Below are 18327 nucleotides of genomic sequence, written 5' to 3'. Positions count from 1 at the left end.
AGAATGGCAAGATTTCCGAACTTCAGTTAACCAAGTCATGATGCAGCCTAGGCATACGGTGCGTTATGTAGAGCCTGTTGACAAGATGAGCCAAGAGTTTATTGATAGGTAAGTGTATGTTCATTATGCTATACTGCGCTGTATGTTACAGTGCTGCCATACTTGGCTCAGCTAGAGCAAAGTTTCTCGTTATGAACATTGTAGCTCAAAAATTCAAAGAATTCTGTTCTGGTTCTCGAAAGAGGATATCTGAGCTGTAAAATTTCCGGTCAACAATTTCGTCCGCTTTGCTCTATCTCTGGCCATCTACGCACTCGAGGGAAGTTTTCGGCGAAAGGAATCTAAAAATGACGACGTGGGACACGAAGTTGTAAAGCCAAGGCTCAAAATTGAAAGAAATATAGATAAAGTAATCCACTAAACACAACCATTTTCGATTCGGATTCTGACTTGTTATAGGGCCCCTATAATTCTATCAATCGTAAACAATTTGTTTGTTTCTGCATGAAAATTTGACATAATTGAAAGTTTCAATGGTCTCCGATTAGTTTTCGACAGCTGAAAGAATCCTGTTTCATGAAGCACTGATCGCAAGAACTTCACCAACTCTGTTCTTTTCCAGAATAAAAGCTGTTCGTTACGCTAACGGTCAAATGCCTCCTGATTTTGCCAATGAACTGGGGACGTGGACACTTGAATGTAAGTTGCACTTTCACGTGCCGTGAGCGGCCGTTAGTCCAATCGTCCAAAACACTTTGTGTGACATCAAAGTTCCAATTTAGTGAACATCGGCATGCATACTGAATTTCTGAGATCCTTTTCTGAGCCACAGCACTCTTCTTGCAGCTGTCTGCTACATTGCCCTCGACACCAGAATAGGCATTTTTGGAACTCCAACCCCTCCGCCGGAAGCACTCACCATGTTTGAAGCGGTCCAGGGAGTTTTTGACGGCATATACGACCTGGACATAAAGCCATCACTTTGGAAATTTGTTTCAACTCCAGCATATCGTCGATTCATCCATAACATGAATACATTCACAAAGTGCGTATTTCATTTACCATATTCTTTACTACAGAACTATATTCTTAGTACCGTTTCAAAAGACAGTCGAGCTCCGTTTTGCTAAGAAAAAGTTTGTATTGCAAAGAAACTCTTCTCTGGAAACTCAAGTGTGTACATGTATGCAGTACCTCCTGAATACAGGCAGTGTGTATGTACATGGTCGTGTATTCAGACGGAAGTTTGTTCATGCTCGTGTATAAAGGAGGTATTGTGTTCTTGGTCATGTACACACTTAGAGCCCTATGATAACAGCTACGTGCTGAAGTGCTTCTGAGCAACAAAGGCCACAAAGATATGCCAGTCCGTGAGTTCGCATCCTTTCTATGGTATTTGTTGCCCCACAGTAACAAACTTCTCTCGCTTTCTTTGAAACAAGTAGAGTTGGGTACACTCTGGGCTTGGGCTTGTCTTATAGGAAAACGTTAGATATTGTCGTGTAAGCGGGTAAGACTCTTGTTTTCCCGAGGTTTGCTGGTCATCGTTGATGCAATGGAGTCATCTAGAGGTAAAACGTTTGACTAATTTTTGACATTTGTAAATAATTAGTGTTGCATCCAAATACGTCAACAAAGCAATGGAGCGTCTGCAACACACACCCAAGGAAGATTTACACACACAACAGCGAAGTGTTCTTGAAAATCTGCTTCTGCAGACTGATGACCCCAACAAGGCTGTAGCCATGGCCCTAGACATGCTTCTGGCTGGGGTAGACACGGTATGCACAAACCTTGATTGTCGAGTCAACTAGATACAGTTTGTCATATATGTTATTTCCTCTTTCGCCTATATATTGCCCCGATGTGACTTTTTTTAGTTGTCTTTAGTATTTATTGTTTTAACAGACTTCAGCCGTTATAACTACAATATTGTACCAGCTGTCACTACACCCCGAGAAGCAAGCTCAGCTACAGCTTGAACTTGATCGGGTCATTCCCGACAAAACTAAACCAATAACTAAGGAGCAGCTTGAGCAGCTGAGGTAAGTTACTCAAATACAATTTGCGACAATTACAGGTCCAATATCACTTATTAGAGTACATTGTTTCCAGGTACATGAGAGCTTGCATCAAGGAGTCGATGCGGATCATGCCAATTCTTGGTTCAAATTTCCGTGATACTGGCGGTGACGTCGTTCTTGCAGGGTACCAGGTCCCAAAGGGCGTAAGTGTTTCGTGTAGATCACACCACGTGGTTGGCAACAAACGATAGATCTATGTGCGAAAAGAAGGAAGTGTAGACCAACGACATATTAGTGATCTAGACTGCCAGCCTTTTGTTTTCTCGCGGTGGCTTACGACCCTCGTGTAGACGCGCGCCTGACGGGACGGTATCCAGCTGAAGCCTGTCCGGCACCGCTCGGGCTCAGGCTCGGGTCTGTCTCTCATCGCTGGTGCTATATCCAGTTAAGAATTTTGTCGTTTCCACGCTCAGCGCGCGCTCACGCTGTCGTGAGCGCGGAGGGCAAGAGGGGAAGCGGGGGGCGAAGAGGGTTAGCAGTTCTTCCGCCGCTGCCTCCCCACACCCTGCCCCTCGCCCGCCTCACGCCGGCGTGAGCGCGCGCTGCGCTAAGCGTGAAAACGACCAATTCTTAATTGGATATAGCATGGGCGGACTGGGGCGGGGTTCCTGGGACCGGGGACCGTGCAGTACTGGAGACGAGGCTGGCTTCGGCTTCCGAAGACAGCCGAATGTGGGTCGTCCCCGACGCACCGAGAGACAGCCATAAACTGGACTCGGAGGACAATAGACTGGGCCTCCTCTAGCAGTCCACATCACTACTATGTCTATGGGCTAGACCGGAACAAGGACGTAAAGTTCGCCGATTCTCATTGCTTGACAATGCAGTTCGTCGTAAATGACATTGACTATCTGAATAGGGTGTTCCATGCCATCTAAAACAGAGGTAGAAAAACAAAATTTTTCTGTTTCCGTAATGGCTCTGATTGGTCGAGCTGATCACGTTTCTCCACGGCCTTTTAGGTATGAGAAACTGTACGATCACTTACAAGCTCCCCTCCATATTTGAGTGGTTAGAATCGGCCCAAACTACCATGATAAGAAGCCCAGCAGCGGCCAGTTTAAGGGCAAGGCTTTTCAAAAATGCCTGCCACAAAGCGTGGGTATACAGGAACCCGGGAAAAATTCGAAGGTGTAGGGAAGAGATTAAACTGAATTCTCCCTTGACCAAAACTGAAAATAAATTTATTTCTGTATATTAAAGATTCTAACAAAATAAAAAGAGCATTAGCCCAATACAGGACACCTTCGGCCCAGTAGGCGCCAGTGCCTGGCCCAGTAGTCACCTGACGGCTTTTGGGGGTTTCAGAATCATGGCCCGACCGAACTGAACCGGCAGACGCAGCGAGGCACCCGAGATGCCCCTGCCCCTACCCTCTTTCTGGTGACGTTTGTCTCGGGCGGTCTCGGGCAACCAGTGCAGCTCAGGCAAAGGCTCTGCAAAAGTAGGGTATTAAACGGAAACTCCTGGTAGTCAAAGCAGACAAATTCCTGACGTACGCACTATGTAATACGAACAAGAAAATGGTGGACACACGATCCCAACACTTAACCACACTGTCATAGGGCCCAAGTTCTTAGAAAAGGCACAACATGAATTCAAAAAAACTCAAAATAAAGGGAGTGGCGACTTCTGGCACCGATGTTTCCTTCCTGGTCCAGTAGTCACCACTGCCTTCAATGACCTCCCTGACCAAAATTTTCGAAAAGATCCATGGAAACATATGCTACGTACTTTCATGAACGGCGTGTGGTCGATTGCGGCTGAGACCTGGGGCTGAGGGTCAGGATGGTCGATTCCGGGCGGGGTGTCCACAGCCAGCGGATTACCGGATCCTTGACGGGCCCAGAGGCGTGTAGTGTGTCGATTACGGGCGAAGGCGGATGGTTGGTTGCCTACCCCGACGCCTGGCCGGCCAGTGGTCCAGGTGGATTCATAAGCGCACGGATGCCCCATGCCGAAGCGTTGTTTTAATGTTAAAATTGGGGTAGCCTGCTCCGATGACAAGGAACGGGAGGATAAAGAAATCGAATGTATCACTTGTTCCTTACGGACACCGGCTGGTCAGGCATCGGAAGAAGTAGCGCCTGCCGAGCCCAAGGTAGGGAACCTGCTTGCCTTCTCCGCCCGCAATCGACACACTCCACGCGGGCCGCCCGGCCACCCGCTAAACCCCACGTCGCGAAACCCAAACCAGGGGCGGATTTGGGGAAGGGGCAAAGGGCTGGTTGACCCCCCCCCCCCTTCAGGATCAGGCGCCCCCTAAAAAAAGGGAAGAAAGAGGAAAGGGAGAGAAAGAGAAGGGAGAGTAAAAGAGAAAGGGAAAAAGAGGAGGAGTAAAGGAAAAATATAAAGAAAAGGAATAAAAAAAGAAAAATATATTTCCAGAAGGTAGGCTGTATGTAGATCCGCCTTTTTGCCGTTATAAGATGAGGAAGCAGGGAGCGAACATGCATGTCCCATCAGCTGTCTTCTATTATCGCATACCCTTTAACGAGCGCAACATTGTCCAATAGGTGAAAAAAATGAATGGACAACGCAATTTTTTTTGATGACTTTAAACTGGCAATAGAAACAAAATTTAAACGTCTATATTTTGAGCGAAGCGTGTACCCGAAGAAAAATTTCGCTCGCTTCGCTCGCGGTTATTAAGGAGTTATGTTATACACCACGTTTTACCTCAATTATTTTTAGCTCGCTTCGCTCACGGCCTTACAGCTCCTCTTTGCACAATTACGGAGATCTTTTCGCACTCGTTTCAAGCATTTCATACGAAACTAGAACGTTTCAATTTCCCACCCAAACAAGCAGAAATACAAAAATTTTCGCTCGCTTCGCTCGCAAATCCCTCTCCCGCTGCTGTGTAACTTCTAGTATATACGACGGCACTTGAACTTTAAAAATTAATACCAAAAGAGACATTTTACTGTCCGCCTCAAAATAATATAATAAGTTAATATTTTATTTTATCAAATAAAAGGCTCCCTGGAAGTAGGCAACCCGCAGTGTTTTGCCCCCCCCCTTGCACTGCGAGTAGATCCGCCCCTGTTGAACACCCTACTGTGAGGCGCAGCGTTGCCAGAAAGGGTTCTGCCAAGCCTAGCATGCCATTACATGGACGTGAACAATAATCAACATTAATTCTATGAAAGGTGCCTTTTTAAAAGAATGTCTAAACAGTAAAATTGGGCGTTCCGTGAGGGCACGCCTTAGACGTATCGCCTTAGTCACTTCACCCAAAAATTACGCGCGTTGTGTCGTTTGGAGGTGGGACGCCTTAGGCGCCTTAGGCGTTGTTTCATAGCACATCTTGGGCAAAATGCATGGCGTGTGCAACATATACTTACACGAGCTGCGCCTAAGCAGCCGGCCGCGGTGTGCTGCTGCTACACACCTTGGACCTGCCGCAGCCACACTGCCACAGCCAAGGGGTTTGCTGGGCGAGAACACCCCGTGAATAGAAAAGGGTCAGTAGGTAAACAGCTCGTTCAAGCCTATGGGGTCAATGCCATGCATTTTGACCAAGATGTGCAATGAGAGAACGCCTAAGGCGTCCTCCCCAAACGACACAAGGCGCGCAATTTCTGGGTGCAAGCTTTTAAGGCGGTGACTCACAGAATACCTAGATTTTATAGTGTAACTAAGCTTTCTTCTTTCTTACAACCTAGTTTACTCTTTCCACAGACTGTCACCGCCTTCCCGTTGAAAGAGATGTTTCTGAATGAAAAATACTTCCCAAGGGCTAAGGAGTTTCTTCCCGAACGCTGGTTGCCGGAGAACAAGGACCTCAAGACCTCCCATCCTTTCGCCTTCACGCCATTTGGGTTCGGTCCTAGAATGTGCGTAGGCAAAAGATTTGCAACTCTAGAGATGGAATTGCTAACTGCAAAGGTAAGACGACATGCAGCCTTTGAGCCCTTACTCATTTTGTAAAGCATATTTCTTCATTAGTATGTCTTCCTCAGAACATACTCAAAAACTAAAGGGACATTTTTATAAGGCTCGTTGGTCTTTTAAAAGATGTATTTTTGTGCGCATGTGAAAGAAATAAAAATTTGTAGACAGTGAATGGAAAATTTTCGTCTCACTCTCACGGGCGAAACGAAAATTTGTCCGTTGAGAGGATTAAAGTCACTGGCAAGATGTGTAATGAGACCTGATCACTATGTGCACGAAAATGCATTCTAGGAACAACAAGAGGCCCTTTAGATGTAGTGTACACTGTAGGCCTGGCTATAGGTCTGAAAATGCGAAAGAATCCATTATTAAACAAATTATAATCAGAATTGACATAAATTTTTATGATTACAGATTTTTCGAAACTTTTCCGTAGAGTGGAATCAACCCCCAGCGAAAACTGAATTTAAAATAGTTTTAAAATTTGTATCTCCTCTACAATTTACAGTTAAGGACAGAGTTTAAGTTTTGGTGTGTTGTCGTTTGTTACGTAAACATTTTAAGATTAACAATGTAATAAATAAAAGTTCTATTTAAATAAATTTCCGACGTAAGCGTAAATAAAACTAGTGAAGTATCATCCCTGATTCACGAGTTGAGATAATTTTATATGCAGGTGACCAGCTGCTTGCATTACACGGATTACGTCTCACAAGTAGTGTTGCCCAGTGATATTCCTTACCACTTTCCCCACTCAGTGGAGTGAAATCAAATGGTTAACGACAGCCACTCGGGTAAAGCCGAAAAGAATAATAATGCGGCAATAACAATACGGAAGTCACTATATTAAAGAACTAGCTATATGTACGCCAGACCACGTCACGCGTAACAGGCTTCGTGATAACTCACGAAACACTGCTCCGCAGGGACGCGCCTCGCTCGCATATAGCTAGGCCTGCAGTGCTGACATGTCATCAGTGCACCGATGCCTTACGGCCCAAAATCGTAAGTCTCTACAGCGACTGTCACGGTTATCCCTTCAAAGTGCGAAATGCGATACAAGACTTGACCTGGACTGAGAAAGATTACATTGAAAATCCAAATTTTGTAAGATTTTGTCGTTATAACTGACGTTTTCGTGTTAGTAAGCGGTCAAGTGCACCTGGAACCCCAGGGATGGTCTGTGTCGACTGAAAATGTGTGGTCGTATGGGGGCATTTCCTGTTCAGTTTTGCGAGTTCTGTTTTTAAACGAGTTAATCAGCACCTTGGTAATCTTCGGCTTTATTTAGCAGCTCGTTGTTTTTGATTTTTTGTAGAGGTCAATTTTTGAGCCAGAATGCTCATATCTGAACTCGATCTGTCTTATGGTACAAAACAACCATGAAATTCCCAGATCACTTACAAAGCATTCCGGTAAAGCTGAAATGCAGGAGAATGGGAACAAAAAAAAAACAACGGAAGTCATCAAGTTTAAGCATTGCCATTTCCGTTTTCTTTTTACCCGCATTCTTCTGCTTTAATAACGATAAAATCTCACGAAATTTAGATTTTCAATGTAATCTTGTAATCAATGTAATCTATTCCTCCTCGAGTTATCGTGCATACATACAAATACAAACAGAATGAAACTTTTTTGGTCAGCGGAGGTGATGGGCTTCGCCAATCTATTAGCGAACCAATTATCGTCCCTACGACGATGAACTTTGAGAAACGAAGCGTCATATTTATTCTTTTCTTTGAGACTAAAAGTTACGAAAAAACGCAAAAAAATTATAGTTTTAATTTTCTTTCTTTTTGAATTAAGGGCGCAACTGGTATCGGATTCCGTGGTAGGCACGACAACCATATGTATGAGAAACATGTGTGAAAAAGAACACGTACCTCAGAGTAACACGGCAAACACCATTGGGTGGTTCTGTAGCTGGAAGTTGTTTAAAAGATTGTGCCTTCCGTGTTTCCCCGAAAGCAACCTTTTTGTTAAAACATAAAGTAAAAAACAGTTCCGTTATTGCCGAGGATCGCTCGCAGACGGGCTCTAAGGTTATTTCAAGAGTTTGACGTAAAACTTCTAGCTTTTGCTGCAGCCTTTAGAAATAAGTAAGAATTTGATATGGACACTTTTTCCTCACAGTATCCATGATAAACAGCCCAGTTCCATTTAAAATCAATAGCTGTACATTGACCTTTACTGTGTATTTTTTTGCATTCAATAAAGTTCGTTCGCGTTATGATCAGTAGCGAGTTGCATCACTCTGGCAGACAGACGGACTGAAAACAGACGACTGCTATCGCTCAGTGACCTTGACCAATTTCCAATCATGACGGAACACGACCCCCCGAGAGATCAGTCCAAACTTGACTGCCGTGTAGAACTTTGGCACCACGTTGTTCTGCTCAGACCATGTTTGGTTGTTAAAAGTAAGTAATATTCTTTCTCCTCACTCTCTCGAACTACACATTGGGAGACGACGCCCGTGTAGAAACCGTATACGTTCCATGTACGATCCTCACGTGTTCATACAGGTAACGTATAAGGTTCGTATGTGGTCAGTGTATGATCTGTCCGCTACATACGATCCGTATGTAGACGATGTTGCGTCCTTAAACAGTTGTGGGACTACGCTAACCCGTACAGCAAAGCAGTTCTTTTTTGTGTTTTCTCATTAAAACACGATATTCCTAAAACAGCTGCCATTTCTTAACCCTTTGGCCGATTTTGATGTTCTTCGAATCAAAAGTTTAAATAAGTTGAAACTAGACCTAAAATCGAAAACGCCGAAACCAGGCCCCACGCTACCGCAGCTCCATATCTGAGCATGTCAAATTCACGGTAAAAGACAAATGTCTGGGAATTTTATTTTAGGAGGCGGAAAAACTTTGGGGAACTCCTGTGTTTGAGAAACCTTCACAGGTCTCACCTCAGATTTTGAGGATTTTTCTGCAAACACAAGCAAAAAACCCTCATTTTTCGAGGAGACTTCTTGAAGGATGTCTTGTCCCACCCGTCTTTTGTCCCACCAACTGAAAAAAAAATGTCTTTTCATGTATGTTTGTAATGTTTGTAAGTGTGTTTTTTTGTTCTACCTGTCATTGTCCCACCTCTCTAACAATATAATAAAAGGTATTTCCAATGAAATGTCTTGAGTATGCAAAAAGAAGTAAAGAATAATCATTGTTCTTTTGGGTGTGTTTTTTGATCGACCTGTCATTTTTCATCGGCCCTACCTCGTGAAAAGAAAAGGAAAAAAAAGTATAATTTCTCGTGTGTGTTTTCTGACCTACCTTTGTTTTGTACCACTTCCTTCAACATCCCCTTCCAAAATAGAAGTCTTTTCATTCAACAATCAAAGCCCCTAAATCAGTACTAGCGTCAACATGGGACACTTTGCTGTTTTCTACTATACTGTAAAAAAGTTTTACTGAATTTTCAGTACTCTAAGTCTAAAGTTTTTTTTACAGACCAGCAGTCTGAAATTTCAGACTGCACCCAGGTCTAAAATTTTGGTATTGCCATACCATACCACTTAGTCTGAAAATTCAGACAGCCAGTATGAAAATATTTTTGAAAATAGCAAAAAAACTCGGCTCGGGTATTGAGGCTATGCCCAAGAGGAGACACATCTGTCCATTCGACACTCCTTGGTTGGGATCGAACCACCAACCTTCAGGTTAGGAAGCCGCAACCTTAATCATTTAGCTGCCGGCTGCTTGCCTGTGGAGCACAGTCGGCTACTTGTGTTGTCCGTCCGCTTGTCCGGTGGACTTTCCACTTAAAAATTTCATACCGGTAACTGTGAATTATATATTCAGTGTACAGCGTTAAAGTATACTTGAAAATATTCAGACAAATTGCTCTGAAAACCTGATTCAGAGTAAAGAGTCTGGATTTTCAGTCTAAACTAAAACTTTATATTTAGTAAAAGTATTAAAAGTATCATCTGCTAAAAAGCGGACGTACTTTATGGATGATCCCTAAGGGCCAAAATCTCGTCAGTTTGGCTCTTGGCTCTATATCTAACCATTTAGGCACCAGAGGGAGTTCTCCACACAGAAATGGCCCCGAAACAAATAAATGTTTTTCTTTAGATAAATAATGGTCTGCGTTGGGGTAACTAATCAAAATTAAAACCTGGCCCGACTCGGGTGTCAGCGCGTCGCAGCGTGACAATGTTTCATGAGATATCGCGAAGCGTATACGCGAAACGTGGTCTGGCGTCCAAGTACCTTGTCTTAAAATGTAAGTAGACGACTTCTCTACTCTATTCTACTCCGCTCTATATTCATTATTTCTTTTAAAGCTAGACGTAGATTTTCTAAACGGAGAAAATTTTATCCCCTTTTCCGTATTTATCACAAGTAGCAAACATGTAGCGTGAAAGTGTCTAATGCCGGACCAGCAGAGTAAATCCGGATACTGTTTTTTTTTTTTCATTTTTTCAGCAAATTACACAAAGTAGGTTCATAATATAGATATTTATCCGGGAGGCTCTGGAGATTTTAATAATTTGTAGTTTCATCTTTTAAAGCCGCCCAGAACGTGCAATTTGAATAACAGAATCCTGGGTCGACCCCGAGGGGGCCACCACTCGCGTAATCCTGTGTACATATGAGGGTGTAATCCCAACGTAATCCGTATCTATTCCGTGTAATCCTTGACCAAATTTTAAAACTTTATTACTAAATTTTACCTTATTGTCCAAATTTGATTGTTTTAGAGCCTAATATTCAACGTAACTCACGTGTAATCATTCAAAATTGACGTGTAATCCCTGTAATCACGTAATCCTGTGTACATCCTCAATCGAAGTGGTGGCCCCCTCGGTCGACCCAACCAGTACACACACTGTGAAGCGGCACTTCAATTACGTCTGCCGCATTGCACCGATGCTCAGCCACGGTCACTGTAGATTTAACGTTATTGCGGTGGAGTCGAAAAATTTTAATGACCTGCAGACTATTGCAAAGAAAATTTCCACTAGCTGGAAAATATGTATCTTGACGCCTAGTTTCTAGAGTTCACTGGAATTTTTCATACCCCTATCCGTTTTAGAAATACACAGAAAAACGATGCAGAATTATACACTTTGACGGTACGTTCAAGTTCCGGTGTCACATCGGTACCGCATTTTCTCATGTCCAATGATCAAATCAAGCTGGGGGCAGCAGCCCACCCACAAACCAAAAGGGTGTTCCAGGCCATCCTAAACGTAAGTAGGAAGAGAACAAACTTACTGACTTTTCTGTGACAACGGCTCTGATTGGTCTACGTGATCACGTAATCTTACGGCCTTTCAGGTATGAGAAACTGTCAGATCAATTTTGAGCTTTCCCTCATTTTAGAGGTTAGAATCGGACCAAACTGTACCATGGTAATTTCTCATACTGAACGGACGAAAACAGATAAATAAGTGAGTTTGTTCTTGTTCACCTCTGGTTTAGGTAGCCTGGAACACCCTATCTTTGTTATGGCGCCCACAACTTGTACACACAAATATAGAATTTGTTCCCACAAAACTAATGATTTTGTTAACATGGACATAACAAACAATTTTAGTTGCAGAAGCAAAGAATTTGCTATGGGAAGCAAAATTCTTCTGTCACAAACAAATGCGTTTGTTGTAAGATAAAAAACTCGTCTAGTAACCAGAACAGTTGCATTTGTTACCATAGCGACGCGTTAGTTGTGGCAGCAGAATTTCGGTTCCCATAGCAATTTCTTTGTTCGGCAACTAAAAATTATTTGCTATGTCTATGTTAACAAAATCGTTGGTTGTGGGAGCAAATTCTTTTTTTCCGTGTAGGTCGGGCCTCACGCCGACTATACGACGTCGCTCGGAGACGGAGCAGACCCATAAATGTAGTATATGTAGGCAGGCATAGATGGAGCATAGGAGCCCCTGGCTGAAACCAACATGACTGGGCCATGGGCCAGGTTTTCGTCGTTGAAAAACCACATTGACGAATTCGCATACTTTCCTTCCCCTCGATAGGTGGCTTCGGGGGGATGCAGGCTGCTGGGGGGAGGTTGGCGCATGCGCAGACGGCACCTGCGCGGTCTAAATGTGAGAAAACCACTAAGACGCGACACCTTACGATGTAAATCTTTGGTGCGGCAAGGCACGGCTCGGTAGGGTCATGTTGGTGTCAATGCTCTTCACGGGCTGGGATAGACGATGCCTTATTTTTGCCTGTATACTACATTTATGAGCAGGCCGGGCCCTGCCGAACGGAGTTCGCAGCGAAGAGACATAGAGCTGGACACTGGGCACTCCATTTGACGGGGAAGAGAGGGCCTGCCTGTTGAACAAGTTTCTTGTGTTGAAAATAGTCACGTGGGACGGATAAAACCCAAAGGTTATGGATCACTGGAGTAAGGCGATTTGTCGTCGCCCAGCGCCTAACTTGTCTCTTTTCGCAACAGGTATCGTTATGGGGCGCAGCAAAGCAGCATTCCTTGCAACATATGCGGTATTGTTCGTCTGCGCTGTGCTGACTACGGTGAAGTCAAACAATCTCCCAAGTAAGTACGCCGCTGCAATCACCGCCCCCCCCCCCCACACACACAAAAGACATTCCAAGAAAGAGGCACTGTTAAAAAAATATCCTTGTAAATTTACGACATTTGTTGTAATTTGTATTAACAAAATATTTTGTGAACTTGTGACAACCTATTTCAGCTTGTCAATCAATTTGAAGTCAGTAGGAAAGGGCTTATAAATGTATATTTTCAAATTGTTATTTAACGACAAACGTCATTGAAAGTTTTTCCCGTAAACCTCCCGACTATTTTCCTCTGTGGGAAGTGAACGTTAAAACGCCCCTTCAAATACTCGAGCTCATATCCGTAGAACCCTCGTCATCGTTTTCTATCACACCCAAAGTGCTGTGAAAAGACTATTGCCAGCAAATGTTTAAATGATTCTATAGAATTAATCAACGTGCCAAGGTGTTGATACGTTTTTATTTAGTATCAATGGAGTGGATATAGGAGGTACTAAGCTTTATACTTTAAGGGGAACACATATACCTGCAATCAATTTTATTGGTGTATTATGATTGTTTTCAGGCAAGTCATTCTCTGAGTGCCCTAGCAGCAGCGCTATAGACTGTGGGCGCCCTTCTAGCTGTACCGAAGGTGGTGACTGCATTTATGCCGACAGTCGATGCGCAGAGTCCTGCAAATGCCAGTGCACAACAGATGGACGCACTCCAAGTTTGTATACTTTGAATTACTCAATATAGTTGTCTGCCAGAAAACATACTGTTTTTTCTGCAGCCCGTAACTTCACATTCACAATCGCTTTTGAAAATAAATGTTTTAGCAAACAGCTACAGAAAAATCATCCGACGACAGGTTTGGATTTAGAATGTCTCCCTTTTAGCGAATGAGTAGCAGGGTTCTTTCCTTACCTTAGTTTGATTTTTGTTGAAAAGAACCCGTCAGCGCTCAAACAGTGCAGATAGAGCCAGAGCCAAAGAGACAAAATTTTAGTCCAAATGTTTCTACTTTGTCAAGTTGCCTCTTAACATGATGCAATGCGATGCAATGTTTACAAAATATTTATATTTTGGGGTCAGTTTGGCTAAAGAAACTCCCGAAACCTCTCTGGAAACCCAAGCATATACACGTTAATTGCTGAATATCTACATGTATGCAGCAAATACTGCGTATATGATCATGTATGCAGCAAATACTGCATACATGGCCATGTAACACGTAGAGCTCTATGCTATAAGCTATGTGCCAAAGTGTGTACCTGGCCATGTATGCAGTATTTGCTGCATACATGTACGTATTCAGCAAATAATGCACACGTGTACAAACTTGGGTTTCCAGAGCGTGAGTGGCAGAGTCAAACAGAAGAAACTTTGTCACAGATGTTTCTTACGAGTTTCTCCTTAGAGGATCTTTCGCAAATGTTTCATTCACTGTTCGAAAAATTTCTAGGATTTTACAGAGGAACACTCGTGAAAAATTTTGCCAAAGTTCTTTGGGATTTACCAAAGGACTCCGTAGATTTCACGTGACGAGTTTGGCTTCTACACACATACACGATTAAAAGCTTGCTACCTTGACCAGGTGTTTTAGGACATAAAAATTAAGAACGGAGTCCTCTGGGAATTTCTCGTAGTAGCTTAGAGTGAATCTTCGGGAAATCCCAAGAAATTTTTAACAGTGTTTTTAACCTTTTCCGTACACGTTTAGCCCCTACTTGGCAGTAAATACTTTTGTTCCCCAGGATCATCAAAATCAACGTGCCCGTCTGACCTAACATGCAGTGTTCAGGGATGTACATCGAATGGCACATGCATCTTTTCGTCCTGGGCGTGCAAGGAACGATGTCGCTGCGCGTGTTCACTTAACGGCCCTCCTGGTACGCACAGATTTACTGCTGCACCTTGCATTGTGCCGGCCGCACTATTTGCTAACGAATGTTTTTATGAATTCCAGCTTCCTGTTCGCACTCCTGCCCTAATAACTTGAGATGCGAGTGTATAGGATGCTCCTCAGACGGGAAATGCCAGTTCAGTGACTCAACGTGCCAACAGGCATGCACATGCTCGTGTCGTCAGTAAAAAATTACCACACGAGCTATTTTGTTTTGACTGCAATGCGCAGTTTCGACGGAAGAAAAAAAAACCCTAACTCTATATCGTGAAAGCAGATGACTTATATGTATAGCGTTGGCTTTTACTCCACTGTTTTTTTTCTTTAAAAAAGTCAGAACTTCATGATGAATTCTACGCGAAAAAAGTTTCCAAAACTCTTTATTTAATTTTAAGGATATAACGACATTTATTCGTGAACTATGGGCTACAAAGAAACTTTGTACAACAAACCGCGTTGGCTTAAAATTTTCAGAGAAGATTTCCAAAATCCCAACAAATTATCGTTTTCTTTACATTTTAAAACTGAGTAGTGCAATGTTGAGACAGTTTTGTCAACTGGGATGCAGATGCAAGAAATAATAGCCTACTGTAATTGCTATTGATGTGAAGGTAACCGACCCATTAAAAATTACCAATTTTTCTAGAATTTAACGGAGACAAGTTGGGGTTTCGTAATTCCGTAGATTCCGTGGAGTAAAACGAAGGTTCTATGTATAGTGGTTACTAAACAAAAAAGGTTAAACGCATGCGTCATCACCGTTGAACTCATCACCGCTGAACACGCGACGGGCCGCGGAGGGGTGCTGTGGGCTGTGGGGCGGGGCGGGGCGCGGTTCGGCGGGACGAGTCGTGCGCGGCTGCGTGCTCCGTGTCTTACGCCGGAATATTTTTTTACGAGGTCGTAAATTAGTCGCCAAGTTGCGACCGAAGCATTGATGGCCGTTCATTGACGCCTGTCTGAACAGAGGTCTGAGCAGCACTGAACAGCACTGAATAATCTGAACAGGACCGAGGCTGGCTAGAGCTAGAGTCCACCAATGTATGGGATAGCTCGGGATAGCTGCTACTGTGTTTCAACAAAGCTGCTGCTTCAACAGCGAACTTTAACCTATATACCGTATACGCTTTAACTATACTTTACGCTTTACTTTACTTTACGCTCTCAATGTTGAACTCGTGCTCACGAGAGCACAAGCTGATGATAACTGCGTATCATCTGCTAATAAAGTTCAAATTATGAACGCGATGCTAACACATATGTTACGTGCCTTGATGGCTTCTTGTTTTAATATTTTAATTGGCATTTCAAGGTGAAATCTAACGAATACACTCACAGATTTTCCGCAGACGGATACCTGAAATGGGTTTCAGTCAAATAATGGCTGCATCAAAAACGCCAGGGAACGCAGTTTCCCATTTCGATAAATTCGCAGGTTGTAAGGATACTTCAAAGTTGTCTTTGACTGCAGTTGGGCGTTAGTCCATGCCGCCCTGGGCATTGATGAGCACATTAACAACGCTAAACCAGCGCTGCAGCACCTCCAGGCAAGTGGCTGCATTGAGACGGCCCAGGCCGCGGAGCTCCACGCGAGCCTGTGCGCCCGCGCCCAGCATCAGGGCAGCGCGCAGGCGGCGGGCCGGTGGCCGCTCCTCGGGCCAGGGGGCAGCGTACAGCTGCGACCGCAGGGCCCCGCTAGCGTCCTCTAGGAGCTGACCTGCGCATAGGAAAGAGGTCGAAAATAACGCAGACAAAAAAATTGTGTCAATCTATTTACGAGCATCCCAGTAATTTTATAAGACATTGCCATCTATCACCGTTTAGGTACATTCCCCCAATTCCTGAAACCCTACTTACAATTGTATATCAAATATATACCGGTTATATATTGCTTAACCTGGTGACTTCTGTTTCTTTGTTTCCTGCATTCTTCTGCATTTCAGCTTTACCGGAATGCTTTTTCGAGAATCCAGTTACAGGGCGCAGGGCGCCACACCCCTGCCGAACATAATTGCCTGCGGAGCGAAATGAAGCTGGCAACTTCGTTTGACCGGGAGGGGGGGGGGGCTGCTTCTTTAACAAATCCTTTCCAAATGTCAGTTAAACTGGGACATTTTGTAGATGTCTGGAATAGTCTGGCTGCTTGCATCAGTGTCCGAGTCGGAGTTTCAAACTTAAGTCTGTAGCTTTCCTTAAAATTGTTTAAGACTGTGCAGACAAGTTTGTGAGTTACCAGTAAAGCATATCGGGATAAAGAGGTTTGCGATTGCCCTGAAGATGGTGACCGCGAACTTTCCCGTCGTGGCGTGTCGCAGTGAAACCGCTAGCTCCACGGTGCCGAACAGTGGCAGCACAACAGCGCACAGCACCAAGCGGAGTAGCGGAACCTGAAAGCAAATTAAATGCACTCCTGTCTTCATTGAAGCAGGTAAACATAGGTGTCTATGTTTACAAACGCTGACGCGTCTAGTTTATAGGAGGCTTGGGTGTGGCAATTGTGCGTCTTTAGCAAGTCAGCTTTAGAGGCGACTGTCTCTAATTTTTTCCTAAACGTTTTACTATAAAATTTGCCTTTTCATCATTAAGGATTTGTCCTTTTGTATAGATCAACAAATTTTTTAGTGTTACTAAACTTTTTCCATAGAACTCCTTGATGATATTCAACTGCATAAAACCTGAATAGTGCTAGGCCCATTTTCTGGTGAAAAGTTTTGCATGTAGACCTTGATATACACAATGTTTGCATTGGAGATGGAAAAGATGATGAAGAATTACCTCGAACACCTTCCTTGTTTCACTTGCGGCAGCCAGCAGAGGTGAGTGCATAGCTGCGACGTGTCGCAGGGCAATCTCCCCTGTTGAGCGGGTTGAGGCGCTCACCGCCCCCAGCCCGCGGTACAGCACGGCGGCCGAAGCGAACAGCACGTAGGCCAACGCTTGCACGCGGTAGAACGGTATAACTGCCACGAACAGCACAAGCATCTGGACAGAGTTCATAAGGGTCTTTTCAAAACAGATTTTCTCATTGGCGATGAAGTTAAATGCAAATCTCGATTTCTTTCGAAGTGTAAACTAAATGTTGGCTTTGTGATAGCGAAGAACTTGAAGGACTTCATATGCTTAAGAACGCTCACTTCCAATGACACGTATACAACACAGTAACTGGGATTTTTGTTTTGTGTCGTATATAGAGTTTCGCATGTACGGGTTTATGCACAAAAACGAGCATAAATTACGTCGATATTCATACGGAAATATGTTAAACACGCAATGCACGTTATTAATTCGTTTTTGTGGAATATTCCTGAAACGAACTGTTCAATTCCTTTTTGGATTGGGCCATCGAATTCTTTGTAAAATTGCGATTTGAACAAGTATAAAATAGAATGGACTGAAAATTTTCTAACTCTTGGAAGTAAACGACTTACTTGTAAAAATGTTGATCGACATTAAAACCTTATCAAATTTATGCTCGTTCGAACCGCAATTTTACGACGAATTAAATGGTACAATGGTACATGAAATGGAAGAGCACATTTAAGATATGCTTCACAAAAACGGGGTAACAGCACTGTTAGCGTAGAAGGATGAAAAAGAGAGTTCCAGGTAGTATTTCCGACCGAAGCTCCTCAGATTTCGAAGAAGTCTCCTCATAAAATGTGGGGTTTTTCCTCATTTTTTGAGGAGGTTCCTCAAAATCCGAGGCGAGATCTGAGGACTTTTCCTCAAATATGGAAGGTCCTTAAAGTTTTCCCCTTTTTCTCAAAAATTGAGACATTGTTTTTCCCGTGATAGGTGGTAATTAGTGCCTCTGAAAAGTTGGTGAAACATGTAAGGGAAGGTGGGGTATTGGGACACGGGGTACATTGGGCATCTATTTCTAACAGTATTTACATGCTGAAAAAAAAATGTCACATTGCCCATGTGAGCATATTTCATGATGGCATACACCCCC

General features: G+C 43.5%; 3 protein-coding genes across 5 annotated transcripts in view; 2 read left to right on the top strand and 1 right to left on the bottom strand.

Annotated features, from left to right (window-relative positions):
* The window catches only part of LOC113207095 (probable cytochrome P450 49a1), a gene marked incomplete in the record, with an annotated part of 16281 nt that extends 9653 nt beyond the window's left edge, over window positions 1-6628 (top strand). Inside the window, 8 exon segments of the mRNA XM_052274446.1 lie at window positions 1-108; window positions 623-699; window positions 847-1045; window positions 1613-1781; window positions 1909-2045; window positions 2116-2227; window positions 5769-5975; window positions 6396-6628. Of these exon segments, the coding sequence (XP_052130406.1) occupies window positions 1-108; window positions 623-699; window positions 847-1045; window positions 1613-1781; window positions 1909-2045; window positions 2116-2227; window positions 5769-5975; window positions 6396-6506 (1120 nt within the window).
* A 142-nt stretch (window positions 6629-6770) lies between these two features.
* LOC113207096 (balbiani ring protein 3) lies at window positions 6771-14575 on the top strand. Its single transcript, XM_026423482.2, has 5 exons — window positions 6771-8401; window positions 12405-12503; window positions 13050-13196; window positions 14224-14358; window positions 14436-14575. The coding sequence occupies exons 1-5, from the start codon at window positions 8302-8304 to the stop codon at window positions 14558-14560; spliced, it is 606 nt and encodes a 201-aa protein (XP_026279267.1). The 5' UTR covers window positions 6771-8301; the 3' UTR covers window positions 14561-14575.
* A 1057-nt stretch (window positions 14576-15632) lies between these two features.
* Window positions 15633-18327, bottom strand: part of LOC113207115 (uncharacterized) — a 13980-nt gene continuing 11285 nt past the window's right edge. For all 3 annotated transcript variants that reach the window (XM_052274449.1, XM_052274447.1, XM_052274448.1), the window contains 3 exons: window positions 17148-17354; window positions 16606-16759; window positions 15633-16089 (listed from right to left, as the gene is read on the bottom strand). In XM_052274449.1, the coding sequence (XP_052130409.1) occupies window positions 15851-16089; window positions 16606-16759; window positions 17148-17354 (600 nt within the window). In that variant the 3' untranslated portion in view covers window positions 15633-15850. The remainder of the gene's footprint in view (window positions 16090-16605; window positions 16760-17147; window positions 17355-18327) is intronic.

Source organism: Frankliniella occidentalis, unplaced genomic scaffold, assembly GCF_000697945.3.
Source record: "Frankliniella occidentalis isolate FOCC.00 unplaced genomic scaffold, Focc_3.1 Scaffold395, whole genome shotgun sequence".
NCBI lineage: Eukaryota > Metazoa > Arthropoda > Insecta > Thysanoptera > Thripidae > Frankliniella > Frankliniella occidentalis.
Note: the sequence above shows the minus strand (reverse complement) of the source record. Positions and strands in the feature narration are given on the sequence as shown.